A 20,863-nucleotide genomic window follows, 5' to 3' on the forward strand; every position below is an offset into this window, starting at 1 on the left:
AAGTATTTGATGAAAGAATTGAATATTCATTAGCCCAGCCTTCTTACATTTAGATTTGAGAACAGTGTTTTTAGAAAGCATCTGTCTAAAACTTAAGAAATAATCTTTTTTTTTCTAGCTGATAACCAGTCTTAAGCTGTGTATTTTACTGTGACCTATGAAGTTATATCTTGTAAGCACTTGCACATACTCTATGATCTGGTTTTTGCCTGTTCCTTCAGCCTCATTGTTTACTAATCTATTCTTGTCTACTGGCCTCCTGTCTCCTTGAAAGTGCATATTGTCTTGATAAAAGGCTCTTTTCAGCCATTGCTACCTTACTCCAAGGTGCTCCTCTTTCCATTTTTCAGTGGCCCACCCTAATGATTAGATGTCAGTCTAAATCCTTCTTTCTTTCTCAGTGTCCATTCTGAAGGGGTATGTCAGGACCTGCCTTGGTTCTCTCTGTGTGACACCTTCCCCTGCCTGTTAACTTTCTTGTCTCTTTTCTGCTATCAGTGCCTGACACACCGTACTTACCCAGTGAATACTTTAATGAATAACTAACTAAAATTAAGTACTGGCTTCTTTTACTTGACATTTCTGAAGACAATTGCTGTCCTAACTTACTTAACTTCTGAAGTTTACTTGAATGCTATGCCATTGTTGCTTTTTGTTTTATAAAAGGTTTTAACAAATGCAAATTTGCTTGAGCTAATGAAATGTTCTGTATTTTGTTCCCTACACTATTTTAATTATTTTGTTTTGTCATTTAGATTAATTGGAGGATCTGACAACAAACTGATTTATAGACATTATGCAACACTATATTTTGTCTTCTGTGTGGATTCCTCAGAAAGTGAGCTTGGCATTTTAGATCTAATTCAAGTAAGTTAATAGTTGCATCTTAACTACCTTTAATTAGTTTTTTAATTATATTTTTATAAACTTAAGATTAAAATTTGATGAAAATATTTTGTTTGATAAGAAGTGTTCCATAGTTGATATTATATAGGTATGCTGTGGCATATTGCCTGACATAAATCATGTTAAAGGAAAGATTTATTTTGCTTCATAGTTCTGGAAGTTTCAGTCTGCCAGCTGATCCCATTGCATCTAAGTCCATGGCAAAGCAGTAGCATAGTGGAAGGGCAGAGGAATGCTGTTGTCCTCATGGCAGCTGGGAAGCAAAAGGGCCAGGGACAAGAGAGACATTTCAAAGACACCTCCAGTGGCCCCTGTCTCCAGCTAGGTTCCACCTCCTGCTAGACTGTTTAGCTATGGACTTGTAAGTAGATGAATTCACCTCGAAAGACAGTGCCCTCATGATCCAGTTCCAACCATATCAAGGGATATAGAAACCAGTCTGATTAGGACTTATTACAACTAATTTCATCATGCCTTTTCTGTTCCTGTGAGTTACTGCAAGGAGCCCAAGATTGTGAATGTTTCTGTATATGTCCAAATCTGAGCCTAAAGACTTCACTCTCCTGGTCTCCTGAAAAGCTTTTGTAATGTCCATAGAACTCAAGGTCAGTTGAGTTGAACCTCATCTGTTCATACTACTTCATTTCTTGAAGTTAAATCTTGCTTCTTCATTATTGCCTTCAACCTTCATAAGTAACAGGTTGTGTGCGTGTGCGTGTGCGTGCGTGTGTGTGTGTGTGTGTGTGTGTGTGTGTGTGTGTGTTTGCTTTTTCATATTGTTCGGCCTAGAGATGTTATATTTGTGTCTTCCAGCACATTTTCTTTTAAAACATATCTGGATTTCATCTTCTGTTATCAGACTAGTCTTCCTCCTACACATTAAGTGGTATTTTATCTCTTTGTACCTCCCGTGCCTTGAGGATTTTGTCTACAGCTGTCAAGTGTTGGAGATTTTCCTCCAGTCTCAAACTGATAAGTTAACCTAGTTTAAAGGATGTCGGCAGAAGAGGAGACAGAGACTTCTCGAATTACTGACAGCAAAAGCATTATCCACAAAACACCCCAAACCATGCTAGTATTTGCCTGTATTAGTTCTCAGTCTCAGAACTAGTGAGAGTCTCAGAACTGGCTGTGAAGAAGCTAGGTGATGCCTGCACCCCAATAGCTCATCACATGGTGGGGGGGAGACCCCAGGCTTAGGGAGCTGAAATTCTTTATAATGGGTAAATCATATCTGCTCTGGGGAGGATGAGATTCTCTTTAAGGGAAAAGGTAAACTTGTCCTTTCCTCTGGAGGAAGACACTATTTTTCCAAGGCTGTTTGTCAGTGTGACAGATTTGAAAAGATAGTCCAAGACTGATGTGTGAAAGTTCTTGGGGACTTTGGTGCTCACATGTACAGCATTCAATGGCCCCGTGTCTTCAAACCTGGAACTACACTCCTTCAGCGTTTGCCTTCTGCCCTAGCTTTCTGTTCATGCGTAGACCTTGTTTTTTATACAAACTGCAAATCAGACTATTATTTCAGTCTCAGTTTCTCCTCAGCCACCTTCATATCTTTGCATGTTTCTATTTCTCTTACTCTAGGTCCATCAGGTTTTAACATCTGACATATTTTTCGTTCTTGCTGATCCTACCTGTGATGGGGAATGTCTTTCTGACACTGCAAATATGTGTTTCTCTGATTGGTTGGTAAATAAAGCTGTTTGGCCTATGGCAAGGCACCTTAGAGGCAGGCAGGAAATTCAAAGGGAGAGACAGAAAGAAGGTGGAGAGAGACGCCAGCCAGCCACCCTTGGAGCAACAGGTAATGGGTTGCAGGTAAAGAAAGCCATGGAACAAGTGGCGATACATAGATGAATAGTTATGGGCTAATTTAAGGTATAGAGCTAGCTAGCTAAAAACTTGAGTCATGGCCATGTAGTTATAATTAATATAAGCCTCTGTGTGTTTATTTGGGGGATGCGAGTGGGAGAGATTTGTCCCGACTGCCAGCAGGCCAGGACACAGAAAAGCTCCAACTACATACCTGGGTCTCTCTTGTCTTTATTCAGTTTAGATTCCATGGGTAGTCACAGTGTGCATAGCCTTCTATGCACTTAATTCCTGGCCTGTGCTCATATGTTTGAAAGTATGTAGAGGAAAGGTACAATCACATTTATTGCTCACTTTAGGTCACTGATCTCAGGAAGTCCTTAGCGCTGTCCACTGATCATAGTTCATCTCTGCGTCCATTTTTTTTCACCCTAATGTCACTAGCTAGACCTCACTTCCTAGAGCACTACCACGATAGAAGCAGTCAGAAGAGAACGTTGGCACGCTCTTGCCATCTACCTGCCTGTCTATGTGTGTTCTCTAAGGGCTGCACCCCTGGTGCTCCTTGTATAGTACTCACTTCCTCTTGCTCCAGCACCCCTCCTCGCATCATTTTATCCTCCCTTCTAATTGCCCCTCAGCCAGCACTGTGCTCTCTCAGCTTCACCCCTCTGTCACGGACTTCATGCCTTCCTCTCCTTTGACAGCAAACTATTTTGTTAGCAAAAGTATATCTGAAACCCCTTTGCTCTCCTGCACTGTTGTTGCTGAATTGCGAAGGTCTTGGCAGTCTTGATTCAGATTCTTCACTCTTGATGAGTACTTTCTTTACTGGACTTTGAGGATAGTTTTCTTCACTGGTTTTTGTCCTACACCTTTAGTTACTTCATTGGGGCCTCTCCATCGCACCACCTCTAGTTGTTAATAATGATGTCCGAGGGTTCTGTCTTGAGTATCTTCTCTTTTGTTGCTTTTTTCCTTTGCTAAGGTGATTTGATCCAGATACTGTCTGTGTATTGAATGTACTAAATTTAATCTTTAGCCCAGATCTTTCCTTTGAATAACTGACTGTGAAGCCCAGTTTTCTGCTGGATGCCTCCACTTACGTATTATGTGAAGATCTCAAGCTCCCTGTGTTCCAATCTGAGGTAGATCTGAAATCTGTATTTCCTGTAGTGTTTGTGTTATTGTTAGTAACAGCTTCACTCTTCCAGTGCAGTAGTCAGAACCCGAGTACTTTCTTGTCCTAAGGTCTCATTCTCTGTGCCCTGCCTCCATCTGAAGTCAGTCTCTGCCTGACCACTTGCTACCTACCTTCTTCACTGTTACAGCTACCACCCTTACCTGTATTGTGGCAGTTTCCTGGCTGGTCCCCCTGCTTCCACTGTTTTCGGTCTTTACGAAGTACATCAGCCAGAAGCCATTGCAGTATGCCGCATCTCACACCTTTATTCTAGACTCCTCATAGCCTCCTCTTTTCCTAGAGTAAAAGCCACATTTGTTAGAGGTACCCAGGAGCCTGTGTGTTCTCACACCCACCCTGCCCCATTGCTTATCTTCCTTCTGTCCCCTTCTCATGTGCTTAGCCTCTTGCTGATGTCACAGGCAAACTTCTACTTCACAGTTTGTTTTGCTGACTTCTGTACCTGGAGTGTCCTTTCATTTGATACTCACTTGGCTGGCTCCATATCATTCTTCCAGATTTTGACCTGGATACTTCCTTTTCAATATGGAAATCTCCAGCCATGCGTTTTAACAATCCCCTCTACATTTCTAACATCCATCTGCTATATTTTTTTCCGTAGCGCCTGTTACCATTTTATATGGCATATGGTTGACATACTTTATTATCATTTACTGCTAATAGGATAAAAGTTCTATGAGGGCCTAGAAGTTATATTATTTAATTGGCTTGTCTAACAGAACTATATATTGCATTGCATTATTTTTTATTTATCTCATATAAAGAATAGTAGGTCTTCAAGCAATAATTGTTTGATGTGTGAATAAATGAATGAATTTAATGCCCATATACAGTATATAGCATAAATAATTGACAATAAAGCCCAAAGGCTAATTAGAATAATTATATAGAAAATAAAATATAGCTATCACTATATGCTATTGACATTTTCTTATCTGAATTCTGCTTGATGTGCTAATTTGTGAGAGTCATTAAGCCCTCTATATGTACTGAGGATTTTTATATTTTTAGTTTATATGCAGTACCATCTCTAAAAGCTAAAGAAAGAAGAAGAAAAGCCAACTACCTTTAAAAAGGTAGTTGTGGGCCAGAGAGCAGGTAAAAGCATTTGGCGGACAAGCTTGCTGGACAGAACCCACAGCAGAAAGAACCACATCCATGAAGTTGTCCTCTAACCCCATATTCCCATGTGGGTGGGCTCGGGTGGCCGGACACACACTAGTAAATAATTCTTAAAAATTTAAATGTAATTGATACAAGTAATTGTATCAGATCAAGATTATCAAGAGGAAATACACAGAATTTTTTGTTTGTTTGACTTCTATCTGAATAGTACACAAACAGAGATGTGGCATCCGTAAATTGTAAGCTGGGGAAAGCTGCATGTAAAAAGATTTCTTTTTCAGTTGAGTTACAGCTTTTAAATCTGCGGGAAGGAAGCATCCCTGGATTTTAAATGAGAAATTGCTGAATGACCAATCTTAGAAATATAAGTGGCAAGACTAAAGCTTTTGGTATTGTAACTGTTAATAAGTAAAAATAATAAATGATAGTGGAGCTATTAGTATATCACTTTATTCTTAAACCTGTAATTCTGTTTTTTGTTTGTTTGTTTGTTTGTTTTAAGACAGGTTTTCATTATGTAGTCCTGGCTGGCCTCATACTTATTAGGTAGGTCAAGCTGGCCGCAAGCTCACAGAGATCTACCTGCCTCTGCCTCATGGGTGCTGGGATTAAAAGTGTGCACCACCATACTTGACAAGTCTGTAATTCTTTTTTGTTTGTTTTAAGATGTATTTGATTTTTATGTATGTGTCTGTGCATGTGCATATGAGTACCCAAGGAAGCCAAAAAGAGTGTTGGAATATCTGGAACTGGAGTCACAGGCCCTTGTGAGCTGCCCAATGTGGATTCTGAGAACTGTACTAAGGTTTCCTGAAAGAACCTTATGTGTTCTTAACCACTGATCTATCTCTCCAGCTCCCAAATCTGTAATTTCTTGCACTGAGTTTTGAGTGTCTTGGCAGGTATCAGTTACATGAAACCACAAAGTAATCATGGTAAGCATTTGCTGTGTGTCTGTTTCTCCCTTCTCCCCTCATTCCTTTCTCCCTTAATTGGTGGTGGTGGTGAAAAAAATGATAATTTTAAGATAAACCTATAGGATAAAGTTGAATATAATTTTCAAATAATATTTAAAGCTCTAAGCAGAGAACTCAAAGAAAGTTTAAGCTTGCAATAACTGACTTTGGATGCTTGGTTGTTTGTCCTTTTAGCCCTGAGGACCACTGAAGAATCATGGTTTTGCTTCCCTGCGTACTTTCCTAGTAAAGAAAGAGAAGACAGTTTTTGGTTTTATATGGCTTGGTAACAGAGAAGAAATGACCAGGGCTATATATTGCATTCTAACTGAGTTCATTATTACACTTACTAATTTATTTGATATACAATTATAATTTTATTCTAAAACTTTGTATTTCTGTAGAAAATAATTGTCCGTGCTTTCTGTTTCTCTGTTGCTGTCCATGACTGAAGAGAATGGCAAACACACGCCACATTTAAAGTACTGGTTTTTATTTACCTAAGCTAGCCATTCATTAGAGTTTCTAGAGTTAACAAGAGGAAGAACTCCTTTAAGATTCAGTCTAAGCCGAGTGGTGGCGCATGCCTTTAATCCCAGCACTCGGGAGGCAGAGACAGGCTGATCTTTGTGAGTTCGAGGCCAGCCTGGTCTACAGAGCGAGTTCAGGAAAGGTGCAAAGCGACACAGAGAAACCCTGTCTCAAAAAAAAAAAAAAAGAAAGAAAGAAAAAGAAAGATTCAGTCTGTTTTATCAAGAAAGATTAAAATGGATGTGAATTTGCTTAGAGGTAAAGAAGTACTCTGCTTGTATGCTTTAGGTTTTCATGTTTGGCCCATTTACGGGACAGCTGTTGCGTCTTGGAAGGGAGTTAGAGGGGCTGTCAGAGGACAAGAAATTGTACGTTGGAACTGAAGCCATTCTGCCATGTGCTTTTGCAAAAGGAAAATGTCTCGAGTTTTGCTAATGTTTTTGGGTTTATTGCTCAAACATTAGTAATTTTAGTGGTGATGGGATTTGAATTGTGTGTGTGTGTGTGTGTGTGTGTGTGTGTGTGTGTGTGTGAGTGAGAGAGAGAGAGAGAGAGAGAGAGAGAGAGAGAGAGAACCCAGATCCTTACATGTGCTAACCATGTTCCACCCTAATAATTTGTTTTATTTTGCATAAAGTGCAGAAAAGAGTATTTCAGGAGAGTTATATCATTTTGCTTATTATAAAAGCAGACTTAGAGGAGCTAGAGAGATAGCTTGGTAGTTAAAAGGTACTTTTGCAGAGGACTCAGTTCAGTTCCTAGCACCCACCTTCAGTGGCACACACCTGCCTGTAACTCTACCTCAAAGGGGTCCAACACCCTCTTCTTGCCTCCTCAGGCACCCGCACAGATACACACTCACACAAATACAAAATAAAGTAAAATATACAAAATAAAAATAAATTTCTAAAGGAAACAAAAGCTAGAGCTATTTATATAAGACCTTTGGCATATTACCGGTCAACTTGCTGTGTTACTAAAAAAAGACAAATTGTGTAATTTACCTAACAGGTAGTGAGTCTGTCGTTGCCTTGAACATGTTCATGTCTTTGCTCTTGGTTACCAGTTGTTTTATTGCTTAAGAGGGAGTGCTGAACATGTGTGAGCCAGCTGCCATGATAATGTGGTCGAGTGAACAAAGAGGAGTTGAGGAGCTCATCATTTTTGCTTCAGTTTCATCAAACAGCTATTCAGAGCTTATTTAGAACTGATTTTCTTGATTGTTTTCACCACAACTCTAATGTAAAACAATTAAAAGTGGAAAATGAGAACCCTAGAAGAGCTGAGAGACCCATTTGTGCTTGCATGTTCGTAGAGGATAAAGAAACACCAGTATATCTCTTACTAAGCATATACTTGTAATTTTGATATTTCAAGTGTTAAAAAGAGTATTATTCAAATAATCATTGAAAAGCACATATTGTGTGCAAAATTTGGCGTTCTTAAAGTATGCTTGTGTTTGACTTTGTGTCGTGTAAAATCTAAGCATTTAAATACATTATATCACTCACTTGAACAATAGCTTCTATTTCTTTGTTTTAATTGCTCATAAGTGGATAGAAAGAGTAGCCCCCTCCTTTTTTTTTTGAGCTGAGGATCGAACCCAGGGCCTTGCGCTTGCTAGGCAAGCACTCTACCACTGAGCTAAATCCCCAACCCCGAGTAGCCTTTTTTATTCCTTTTTAAAAATCTTTCTTTTTTTCTTGTTTGTTTGTTTGTTTTTGAGACAGTCTCTCTATTAGTCCAGACTGGCCTCAAACTCACAGAGATCCTCCTTTGCTTCCTGGGTGATGGGATTAAAGGCATGCACCCCCATGCCAGACCTCTTTTCTACTCTTGATATGTAATAGCTGGCCTTAAGAGTCTTTTCTGTTGCTGCATGTGTACATTGGAAATGTTAAAATATTTACACAGTAAGGACAAGTTCATTAAATATTAATGTGGGTCGTTTGAGTTATTTATAAGCAGTCATAGTATCCTCAATTTGTGTATTATGCCACACAGATAATGGAAGCACAATAATGAATAATTCCACACTTGTGCTGTGGTTTTCTGTATTGCCTTTAGCAGTTACCCCAGCATTGACCTGGTTCATTTGTAGTGGAGAAATTGAGTTTAGTTAGGATAACCATGGTGTTGGGATAGGTGTTTAATTTAAAGCTCCATGTGTAATGTTGGCTGCGGTCACAGCACTGCTAGACTAGCTTTGGTGAGGCTGTTTCACTGTGGATGCTGTGCTAAATTAGTGTGGTATTCATGGAGTTACTGAATCTCTATAGATCTCCGATTTTGTCTATAAAATGTACTTCTTTTGAAGATGCTGCTTGTAGAGCTGATAGGGTGGTTAGAAAGGTCAGGATGTTCAAGCAGTATGGTATCTTGTATTAAAAGTGTTCAGGCTCTGCCGTATACTAGGTGTACAAACTTTGACTGTAATTTTCTCCTAATGGTGCAAATAATAATACCAAATAGGTGTGAACATTGAAAAGACATTCTGTATAATGCCTGTAATGTTTCATTTAACTTTTCATTAAATCATATATTAATAAGAAAGGAATATAAAGGCCGACTTAATACACAAACTGAACTGATAATTCTTTTTTCTGTCTTATTTTTAGAAACATTTATACATCTTTTCTCCTATATGCTGTATAATGTCTTGGAATGAATTTTATAAGGTGACATATATCATAAGAAGGGCTTAGCTGAAGAGATGGTTCAGTGGTTAAAAACATGTACTAGTCCTACAGAGGACCCAAGTTCAGTTCTCAATGCACACAGTTCTCAATGCACACATCAGATGGCTTACAACTGTCTGTGACTTCAGCTCTAGGGAACTGGACACTCTCTTCTAGCCTCTTTAGGCACCATACTCACACGCACACTCATACATGTTTGTGCGCACACACACACACAGTTAAAAATAAAAATTTTTAAAGAATAGTAGGCTTAATTGGGGCAATTGATGAGCAAAGAATACTGAGCTGAAAAAGATCTCCTAATCTTCCCTTTATCCTGTAGTAAATTATGCTGAAGTGAATGTTACTGACCTGTGGAATTGCCTGCTGCCATGTGCTAATGGATCCATCCCTGCCTCTATCATTTTCCTCTTTTATACTGAGGGTGGCTTGAAAGCATTCTTGTTAGTGGATAACAGATATGCTCTGGAAAGCTGTGCCTATCCAGGTTTAGAATCCACTTGTTAAAAGATTGGGAAAACCGACTACCCAGTATCAAAGCACTATGGATAGTTACAGTCCTCTGTTAAGTTGAAATCAACCTCTGGTCACATGGGAAGGTAAGTTCCCATACATTTCCTTATGGAGACGGGGAACACTGGCCTGCAGGCTTCCATTCTGAGCAGTCTAGAGGGGATGTTTCAGGAATCGTTTCAGGAAAATTTTGCTTTCTACATTGTTAGTCAAAATAGTTTAAGCTTTCCATTTTTAGTGAAAATATGTATATGTATGTATGCATATGTTTGTAAGAATATGAGTGAAATATGTGTGTGTATAAACCAGAAGATGTCACTAAGTTAGAATTGCTCAGATTCCTTAAATCTCTTTCCTGTCTTGTTTTTACAATTGAAATGTTTATTTTTCAGTAGTTAGAAATGTAATGATCCCTTAGATTTTACATTTCACCTGTTCAGATTGGTGATGTCTACTTCCCTAATTTACATACTGTATTGCTATCTCAATCTCTTGGAAGACATCAGAACATCAGATTAATAGTTAAGAGTCACAGTAGAGTAGTATGAGTTTAGGTCTTAGCTAATATAACAGTTGTGTAACTTTGAGTAAATCACTTAGCGTCGATTTTTTTTTTTCACAGATTTCTTTTCTATAACTGACTAAGCACATATCTCTCTGGCTGAATTTTATACTAAAGCTACTGAATATAAGCAACCTGCATGGAGTGTAGACTGTAAAACATCCATCATTACTACTTCCAGTAACTGACGCAGTTAGACAAGACGTTTTGGGGCTGGAAACCACGAAAGTTTATTTTCTCTTATTCAATGAAAATTTCAGAAAAACACGAGCTCTTGTTACTTTTGTTGTTGATTTGGACATAAGGTAAACTTGTTGCTTCCTGGTGTAGAATGGTTGGTTTTTAAGGTAAGAATTGGACGTGGAGGAGAGTGCTATTTGAGCATAATTAAAAAACTTTTTCTAAAAACTCAGATACTATTTTTCCATTTACTGACTGTCTGCACCTGCACATAGCAGCAGGTGTGTGCATGCTGTGGCATGGTCTAGAGGTCAGAGGACAGCTTGCAGGGATTCTCTCCTTTTCCTGGTGGTTCCCTGGGTGGAGCTCAGGACATCAGACTTGGTTTATGAGAAGCATCTGTACCCCTGAGCCATCTTGCTGACCTTGTAAAGATTTCTTTTAAAAAAGTTGGAATTATTTTATACTTGCAAAAAAGTGTCCTACATAGTACAGAGAGTTCTTATATACCATATATGTTCACTCAGACCCCCAGAATTTAACATGTTCCATAAATACAGTATAATTATTAAGATTAGGGAGCTGGAGTCATTAGCCTGTTCCTGAAATCCTGATACTCTGGAGACCAAGCAGGAATATTGAGTTCTAGGACAGCAGCTTAGCTGTAGAGCAGACAATGTCTCAAAAAGTAAAAAGAAACTGTCACAAAATAAGGAAATGAACATAGATACACTACTTTGTGAAATCTGTACACCTTGTTTACAATTTGTTATTTTGTCTTTTTTTTTTTTTTTCCCAGAGCTGAGGACCGCACCCAGGGCCTTACGCTCGAGCGCTCTACCACTGAGCTAAATCCCCAACCTCCTTGTTTACAATTTGCCAGTTGTATTTTTAATGTAGTTTGTTTTTTTTTTTTTCTCAGAAGTAAACTCAGGCTGTGTCTGTAGTCTTCATGTCTCCTTAGTCTACTTTTGTGTTGTTTTAAAACAGGGTCTCACATAGTAGCCCCAATTAGCCTGGAATTCACTGTGTATTTCATACTGGCCTTAAACTCTTGACAGGTCTCCTCCCTTAGCTTCCTGAGTGCTGTGTTTACAGGCTTGTGCTAACACCGATCCCTTTTCACTGTATAACATGTCAATTTAACCTTTTCATTTCATTATTTATAGATCCAAACCAGTTGGATCCATTTCTCATGAATTTTAACAAAAGTTCCTAAATGCAGACAAAAAATCCTTTCTTAGCCTAGAAATCCTAAGAAGTCTGCCACATAAGTACTATTGCTTGGGAATGTTTTATGACATTTGTTTTTATATTTACTTATCTGTGTATTTTAACAGTAGCCAAGGTGTGCATTGCTTTCTTTCATGAGACATTCTGAGTACTCGATAGTTACTCATTTTATTATTATGACAGCCTTATAATAAAGGAGTCATTATTATGCTCAGATGGAGAAACTGAGGCTTGGTGCTAAGTAGACTGCTCCAAATTTCTGAATTAGAGGCAAGGCTGAGTTTTGAGTATAGACATGCTAATGCTTGTGTTCTTAAGTGCAATTCTGAGCCACACAACATCATTTCAACTGAATGCATGATAGTTGTCCCATATGGATTTTAAAAAGTCCCTGTCACCTAGTGAAATCATAAACCTTATCATGTTTGTGGTGATGCTGTTGTAAACGGGCTGCCTGCATTACCTGTGTATAGCACACCTGATAGTGTATACCCCATAGTGTATACCCGATAGTGCCGAGCAGTGGCGGTGAACATCTTTAATCTCAGCACTCAGGAGGCAGAGGCAAGGCAGACTTCTGAGTTTGAGGCCAGCCTGGTCTACAGTGTGAGTTTTAGGACAGCCAAGGCTACACAGAGAAACCCTGTATTGAAAAAAACCAAAATGTGTGTGTGTGTGTGTGTGTGTGTGTGTGTGTGTGTACACCCAACAGTAAGTTTCTCTCTGTTGCTGAAGCATTCTGACCAAAAGCAAAAGAACTAAGGGGGGTTAAGTTTTATACTCGCTTACAAGTCACAGTCTATCTAGGGGAGCTGGAGCAGGAGCTTGAATCAGATACCATGGAGGATTCCTGCTTGCTGTCTTGTTCACATGCTCGTGCTTAGTTACTTTTCCCACCTTCCCAGGAATGGTCCTGCCCACAATAGTCTGGGCTTTCCTGTAGCAATTAACAGTTGAGAATCCCCCCAGATGTGTCCACAGGCCAGTCTGATCCAAGCAATTCCTCAGTTGAGAGTCCCTTCTCAGATGACTCTAGACTATGTCGAGTTGTCAAAGCTAACTAGGACACTAAGTAACAACTATATGACTGGTTTATTTATTCATGAGACTGAGCATATCACACCATACCTTTTTATTGTTTTGTAGTCCACCCTTATCTATTTCTTTTGTGAGTTTTCTCTAAAATAGTATGCTGTGTTCCATCAGCACCAACCTTATATGTTTAGTACTTACTATGCACCTTAATTGCATTATTTTCTTTTCTGCTTAATCTAAGGGGGCTTTGTTCTTGTTGGGTTTTCTGTTTTTACTGGGTCTCGTGTATCCCAGGCTATCTTGTGCTCACTGTATAGCCAAGGATGACCCTGGACTTCTGATTTTCTGCTTCTGTCTCCAGATACAGTGTATCCAAGCAAGCACTCTACCCACTGAGCTGTGTCCTCAGCCCCTAATCTTAAACTGTCATTCACCAGAGCTCTAGGAGTAGTAGTCTGTATTATCTCTGTGTATAATACAACCTAAGTGTGGTGGGCTGTGCCATTCCTCTGTACGTTCATTATGTGATGTTTGCACAATGACACATCATCTAATAACATTTCTTAGGACACATCCCCGTAGGTAGAGGGAGAGTTTAACTCCAAAGACAAAGCTGTCTTGTAATAGATTCTTCTTAGCCTGTGTGATAGACTTGCAGATTTTTTTTTTATTAAAGATGAAACAAGGGGCCCTGTTATGTGTGGATGTGTCACTTTCCTGATTATGACTATCATCATTAAACTGTCAGGTACTAATTTGATTTTTTTTTAAGTTAAAATATCCTTTAGTAAAGTAAAAGCAATTTATCTCCTACTAGCCTTTGAATTCCTTAAAGGCAGAGGTTAACTCTTGGGTTTTATGTTCTTGCCATGTAAGACACTAACTCTAAACTTTATACCTTTTTAAATAGTGAGACACAAGGGGGTGCTGTTTATCATATTACTTCTAGGTCTTGATTTTTTAAAAATCATTCGCCTTGGGAAATTATAATAGGATGGTACTTTTACTATTTTTGTGATCCGTAACTTCCAAGAAATAAAAAATAATTGTGTATTTTTGCAGATAGATTTATGTTTGTGTGATAGAATATAACTTTTGTGCTCTGGGTTTTCTAATTATATAAATAAATTTTGCTGAATGAAAAGAAAATCGGTGAATTGTTTTTTGAAGAGAGTCTGAATTTTTCCAGCCACACTTAATGCTTGAATGGTTTATATGTAAATCTTAAGAATTAGTTTTATAAACTAAGACTATATAGTCATTATAACTATATAGTTGTTGTTGGTGTTCATCTGTTTTCTGAGATTTTCGGAGCTGATTCTTTTATCAGACATGAGAATCACAATCTGTGCCCCAAATCAGGTCTGGCCACTTGTCTTCAGAAAGCTAATTAAAGGTATAGAGAAGAATGTATTCAGTGTGGCTGTATTGGGAAGAAGGACAAAAAGATGGGAACCTTCCGAGTCAGAAATAGACCAGGGTTTAAATAGAGGCAAAGGATATGCACCTCCAAGCAGCTGTAGTCAAGGTGTGGTCCTGCCCACAGTTAACTCATTCTTGCCTGGACTTCAGTCTCCGCCTGTAAGGTGGTTTCATATGCTGTTAGAACTGGGTGAAATCTCTTTTTGGAAGACAAGCTCCCACTCTGGCTGGTGCCTTTTCCTTCTCTGAATGAGATTGCTAGGGAAATTCCCATTTCTTTGGGTCCATTGTTTCAATAGTCCGGTAAATTCAGAAATACAAATTGTCTCTTTAGAATGTTTCATTTCTACTAGGCCAGTAAGCATATAGTTAAATTAACAATAAAATTCTGAAGTCTTGGCAACTGGAGCATTAGTTATCTTGTCTTGTTCTATCAGTATTTACCAGCAGAATTAGACTTTTCTGTTACCCTTTTGTGGTGATATTGTGTCCCCCAATATATTGTGCACCCTGATAAACTTACTGGGTTCAGAGAACAGAACAGCCACTAGATAGACAAAGAGGCCAGAAAATGGTGGCACTCACACCTTTAATCCTATCACTTGGGAATCAGAGATCCATCCAGATCTCGGAGTTCAAGGCCACACTGGAAACAGCCAGGCAGGGTGACTCATGCCTTTAATCCCAGGAAGTGATGGTAGGAAGCAGAAAGTTATATAAGGCGTGAGGACCAGGAACTAGATGGAGGCTTTTTAGCTTTTTGGCTTTTAGCAGCAGTTTAGCTGAGATCCATTTGGATGAGGACTCAGAGGTTTCCAGTTTGAAGAAAGAGGATTGGCTGACAAGTTGGCAAGGTGAGGTTAGCTGTGGCTTGTTCTGCTTCTCTGATCTTTCAGCATTCACCCCAATACCTGGCTCTGGGTTTATTTTTATTAATAAGATGTTTTAAGATTCGTGCTACACTCTTTTAATTTTAGCATCATCCTGTGTTTGTCTATCTATCCAGCTGCACAGTGTTGGCTATCATTTGTTAGCTGGGGTTTGGGAACTATGCTGTGAATATTCCAGTCAAGTGGTTTAACAAAAACTAGTCAATAATCCAGAAAGTGAGACCTACCATCATGTTATAGTTCTGAGACTAGAAAGAGGTTAAATGATGCAGAAGGCCATAAAGCTTGGTAGCAGCAGAGTAAACATTTGAAGCCAGCTCTTAATGATTTCAAAGCTTCATCGTCTCTATGCCACACTACCTGTGCAGGCAGGCTGTTTTATGTCATTGTAGCTAAGTTCTCCAGGGGTACACATAGTGTCTCAGCTACTTTGTCTTTTTCACCCGACATAATCTGCACAGTAAGAACATGCAAGTGAAGGGAAGCTGTTCGCATAGCTATATTCGCAGCAGAGTAGTTACTGCTTTTGGTACTAGAAACAGGATGACTTCAGCATGTAGGTTAAAGCCATAGAACTAGCTAAGGTAGGCATAAGCATACCAGACCACTGAAAACATTGTTCTGATTCCTAAGTCTACTATTGATTTAGGATTAGAAGAGACACAAAAACCAGTTCCAGATAGAGTTGATAAAAACGTGGAAAAGAAAAAAAAAAAAAAGATTTTGTTTTCTTCTGGGAGAATAGTTTTCCTGACCTTGTTGTAGGTGATGATTTCTTAAATCGAGACCTGCCAATAGCAGCAAACTGTAAAAAAAAAAAAAAAAAAAAAAAAAAAAGCAGAAAACTTGGACTTTAAAACTTTTGTGGACACTATTTAGGAGGATGAGTGGAAAGTTGTCACGCACACACACAAGTACACTCCTCGTGTGGTTGAAGAAAATTGGATATAAATTGGATCTTAAAGAATGAGCAGATGCTCTGTGCGTAGAAAGGAGAATAGAAAAAAGGAAAGGGTAGTCCTCCGACAGAAATACCATGCAGGCGGCTCTGTATGATGCACCACACTGCGACTCTATGATTGCCCTGGATTTGGAGGGGCACATCAAGGGGCTGCTCTTGAGAGCTCTTTGCCCACATAATCACCTGTGAATAGGGCAACACTAAGCTTCAATTTCCCTGAGCTTTTCTCGTTCATGGCCGCAGTTTCAGAATGCTAGTGTATGTAAGATAATATTGAATACTATTATGTGGTAGTGTTTATAGCTGTCCTTTTATTCTCGGCATTGCTTTATTTAGTATGTAGGATAAATAGTATGGTCACTGTTTTGTGAAGACTACTTCTGAGAAGGGAATAAACGGTAGTTTAGTACTTGTGAAACTATAAGATGAAATTTAAGACGATTTACTGATTTTAACAGGACTCAGATCTGTAATATACTGATGGTTAGGATTTATACAGTGAAATGGTGTAGAGTAAAATAAGCAGAGACACATGGTGAGAAATTTTATTTGGAAGAACCAATTGTAAGCTACTAGGTCTCTTCCTGTGGAAGTCACAGGACACTCAACTCCTCAGGAATATGTGATGGCATATTTTAATCCAGGAAAGTTCATCCTAGCTTGGGTATTGACTTTTATTAGAGGTCAGTCACATGAGTATATAGTGCCTATGTGACTGATCTTGGTTATGTAAGATAAAGACCTCCCAGAAAAAAGGCAATTATTGTCCATAAAATATATTACTAACACAGACTGATAATCTGCTCAGATCAATCAGGTCAATAATGTAAGGCCCAAATACCATATGTGTTCAGAAACACTTTATAATCAGACAGAATATTCTAGAAAGTCAGAGCTTAGTTCTTAGGATTAGAAGGGAAGTCCTGAACCAGGTCATTTGGGGTATGTGTGTGCATTAGTTTGAACCTATGCCTACTGAGGTAATTCTTCAAAAAGACATACAAGTTATTGAGACTCAGTTCAGTTTGGTAATGAAGTCTTGTTCTTTCTTTAAGTAGTGTCTAGGGGTTAGTTACAGTAATTTTGTAATTAAAAATGACTGGCCACACTAGATGTGAAAGAAACGTGGACTCTGTCATTATAACTCTCTGATGAGCTTTTATTCAAACACTTTCCTGAAGAAATCTTATTTGAATATTTAAGTGGTTTTTTTTTTAAATAAGTAATGGTGTTAATCCTGTTTAATTTTAGTAATTTTCAGAAGTTTGTTTTATGTATTATAGTGTAGTTTATCTGAAAGTAACATTTACTTTTTAATTATAATTTTATATTATATAATAAGGATTGTCTGCCTTATAGATAAGAAGTTTGAATGAATGTATATACTTTTCAAAAATGTCTTTTTCTTTTTCCATAGGTATTTGTGGAAACATTAGACAAATGTTTTGAAAATGTCTGTGAACTGGATTTAATATTCCATGTAGATAAGGTACTGTTTTCTGTATCGTCAAGTATTTTAAGCTTTTTATTTAGGAAAAAATATTAATTTGCACTTGTCAGAGTAAAATGCCATTTAATGAGCAGTGATTTTTATTCTGTTAAATTATTTTTACCATGAGCCAAGCCACTGTGCTTGGAAGAAAATAGTGAGACTTTGTGCTAGAAGAATTCATACCTAGAAGAGGAAATGATATGGGCAGGGTATTGGTGGAAACATGGTTGCCTCTGCCTGGGTGTCTGTGATTGGAGGAAATTGCATTTAAACTGGATCATAACAATGAATAAATGCTCCATGGACAGAAAAGGGGGCTAGAAAAGCAGAGAACCCTACTGGAAGAAATAAAATACAGGCTGTTCTTTAAAGAGGGATTGATACTAACCAAGAAGACTGATTTTTGAAGAGCTGTTACTGCCTTGAATTTTGGACTTTATTCTGAAGCATTTCAATGTTTTAGACAAGTTTCTCTTGGAAGTGTTTTGTTTGTGTGTGTTTGAAGGGAGACATTTTTTCCCCTGCAGCATGGAAATTAGTTTTGTATGCATTGAGACTTAAAAACAAGTGAACAAATGAACTAAGAGCTTGTTGGAATAGTCAGAAGGAAATTTCCACCAAGGGAGACTAAAGAAAGATTTGGTCAGAGTTGATGGCTATTAAAAGCCAAAGGTGAGAAGGAAATTGTGTAATCAAAGTTGTTGGCATGTTTGGAGATAATGGTACATAAGAGAAGAATTCCCAGTGGATGCAGACTGGTTTTCTGTGTTGAGTAACCTGATGTTTTTTTTTTTTTTTTTTTTTTTTTTTTTTTTTTTCTGGTTTGTTTGTTGAAATTTTTCTATTTATTTATTTGTTATTTTATGTGTATGGATGTTTTGTCTGCATGTATGTCTGTGCACTATGTGCATGTATGGTACCTACAGAAGCCAAAAGAGGGTGTCTGATTGGATCTCCTGGAGCTGGAGTTACTGACAGTTGTGAGCTGAAAAGTGGGAGCTGGAGGTTGAACCTAGATCCTCCAAAAGAGCAGCTAGTGCTCTTAGCCTCTGAGCTGTCCTCTAGTCCCTGTTGCTATTTTTGAGAAAGAGGTGATTGTAAGTGTTGCAGCTCTGAGGGGAAAGGTTTTCCCCAGTGGAAATGTTGCATCTCTGAAGAGAAAGGTTTTCCTAGTGGAAGTGGTGCAGCTCTGAAGAGAAAGGAATCCTGGCATTTGTGAGTCAAAGGATACCACAAAGTCACACTGCACAATAAACCTTATACAAGAGATTTATTGGGAAGGACACTAGAGGGGGGCTTCCTCTGCTCTTGTGAGAAGCATTGAAGAACTGAGCAGGAGGCAAGCTTTATATAGGGTTTGTAGGGCGGCAGAGCTTTCCAGGGTGGCCTGATCTTGGGCTGTTTTTCTGTAGGGCAGGGCCTGGCCGTTCTTCACCTTGAGGGGCTGGGTTTGTTATGCCACGTTAGAGAAGCCTGGGAAGAGGAGCTTGTAATGACTCACATTCCGGGTAGAGTGGAGTAAAACATGCATTTAAAGCTTGTGAATTGTTTATTTCGATGAGTTTCCTACCTAATATTTTTGGATCCAAATTGACTGCAGGTAAATGAAACTTCCCCAAAAAATACAGATGAGAGAGAATCCTGTAATTAATATTTATCACTTCCTTAGTTTGGTTACTTTTATAGGTTATCTAATTCAATCCTTTCAGGAATCTTGTGGAGAAATAACATTCCCTGTTTTCAACTCATAAACTCAATGCCCACATAGGTTGTATAATTGCCTGAAGTTCCACAGTACTGATGAAAGTGGAGTATGACTGCCATTATTACAGCAGACTTTAAAGCAAAAATTACTGAAGTAGTGAAACTTTTTGTAGTGAATTGTGTTTTTATTTTATTTTTTTTTCTTTTAGGTTCACAATATTCTTGCAGAAATGGTAATGGGGGGAATGGTATTGGAGACCAACATGAATGAGATTGTTACACAAATTGATGCACAAAATAAACTAGAGAAATCTGAGGTAAGACTGGTGAATGCTTTAGTTAGTGAAGGTTCTGAGCATGACCATGAGCTATTTATGCATGACTTTGTAGCCTTCACTGTTTGTCTTCAGTATCAACCTTTAGGCACAGCTGGAGTGCCATTCAGTTTCAGTACACGAGTGTGCACATTTTATGTCAAAATCTCCCAAGACTGCCAACCCCCAAACAGCTTTATGTATTCTTTTAATCACAATGGTAGCATGCCTTCAAATGCAGTTTTAAACTTTTTCTGGGGGGAAAGGAGAGGAAGTAGAATTCTTCTGAGGAAGTCATGTTTTGTAATAAATAGATGTTTAGTCAATCTGCACATTGAGAAAAAGAGATTCAGAACCTTACTCTTTTTTGATTCTTCCCCCAAAGCTAAATATCAAGTTAATTACATATTTTATTCATTAACACATAAATTTTACTGTATTCTATGATGGAAACGTGTTATTTGTGGCTAACTGTGCTGTTAGAGGCAGCCTCAGAATAGGTTGAGTAAGGACATTTACACTCTGTGCTGGGTGAAACCCTACTTTAGAGTTTTATTCATTCAGATCAGCGACACGTGCTGTGCCTGGATCGTTCAATTTCATGTTATTTTATGACACACACATGCAGGAAGATGAGCGCGGTCTTGATAACTTATTCAGCATTTTACTTATTTAAAGACACTCTTTTGTTTTTTGGTTTTGGCTAATTTTTTTGAGACACAGTCTCACTGTGTTTCCCAGGCTAGCCTAGTGCTCACGGAGATTCACCTGTCTCTGTCTCTTGGGTATTGGGATTTCAAGGCATGTTTACCATGCTCAGCCTTTAAGGATACTCTTATGTTTTATAACTCAGATTGGAAAACAAAACAACAAAAACAAAACAAAAAGAATTATTAGTAGAAGTTCAAACATTTGGTCAGTTTTAAATCAGTATTACTATAAAAGGAATGAGATTACTATTACTAAATTAATTTACAACAGGTGAGTTCTGAAAATATCTTGTTGATATTTAAAGTTCAGTTTGATACAATTTTGTGCTCATTTTAATTGAAGAAAATACAAAATATGAATGAGAAACAGATGAAGCTCCTTATATTTTAAAGTAAAGGTGGTCTTCCATCTCTCTTTATCTCCGTTTGCCATCCCTGTTGATTTGCCAGAGGAAGGGCTTATGGTGGTGTGTGCTCTACCACCTGTTTTTACAACGCTGGGTTTGGAAAGCAGAAAACATGCAGTGGTTATTGGAGTCAGTTTTGTTTTAGGTCAAGGAAAAGATCAGTGTTATTCACTACATTTATTTGTAACATTATTTAGTACAGTA

At 38.3% G+C, this 20,863-nt stretch overlaps 1 protein-coding gene across 4 annotated transcripts in view; it reads left to right on the plus strand.

Annotated features, from left to right (window-relative positions):
* Nucleotides 1–20,863, plus strand: part of Ap3s1 (adaptor related protein complex 3 subunit sigma 1) — a 41,964-nt gene that overhangs the window by 12,831 nt on the left and 8,270 nt on the right. For all 4 annotated transcript variants that reach the window (XM_036204285.1, XM_036204283.1, XM_036204284.1 and 1 more), the window contains exons 3-5: nucleotides 756–867; nucleotides 17,450–17,521; nucleotides 19,438–19,545. In XM_036204285.1, coding sequence (XP_036060178.1) covers nucleotides 756–867; nucleotides 17,450–17,521; nucleotides 19,438–19,545 — 292 coding nt within the window. The remainder of the gene's footprint in view (nucleotides 1–755; nucleotides 868–17,449; nucleotides 17,522–19,437; nucleotides 19,546–20,863) is intronic.

Source organism: Onychomys torridus, chromosome 13 (genome assembly GCF_903995425.1).
Source record: "Onychomys torridus chromosome 13, mOncTor1.1, whole genome shotgun sequence".
Lineage (NCBI taxonomy): Eukaryota > Metazoa > Chordata > Mammalia > Rodentia > Cricetidae > Onychomys > Onychomys torridus.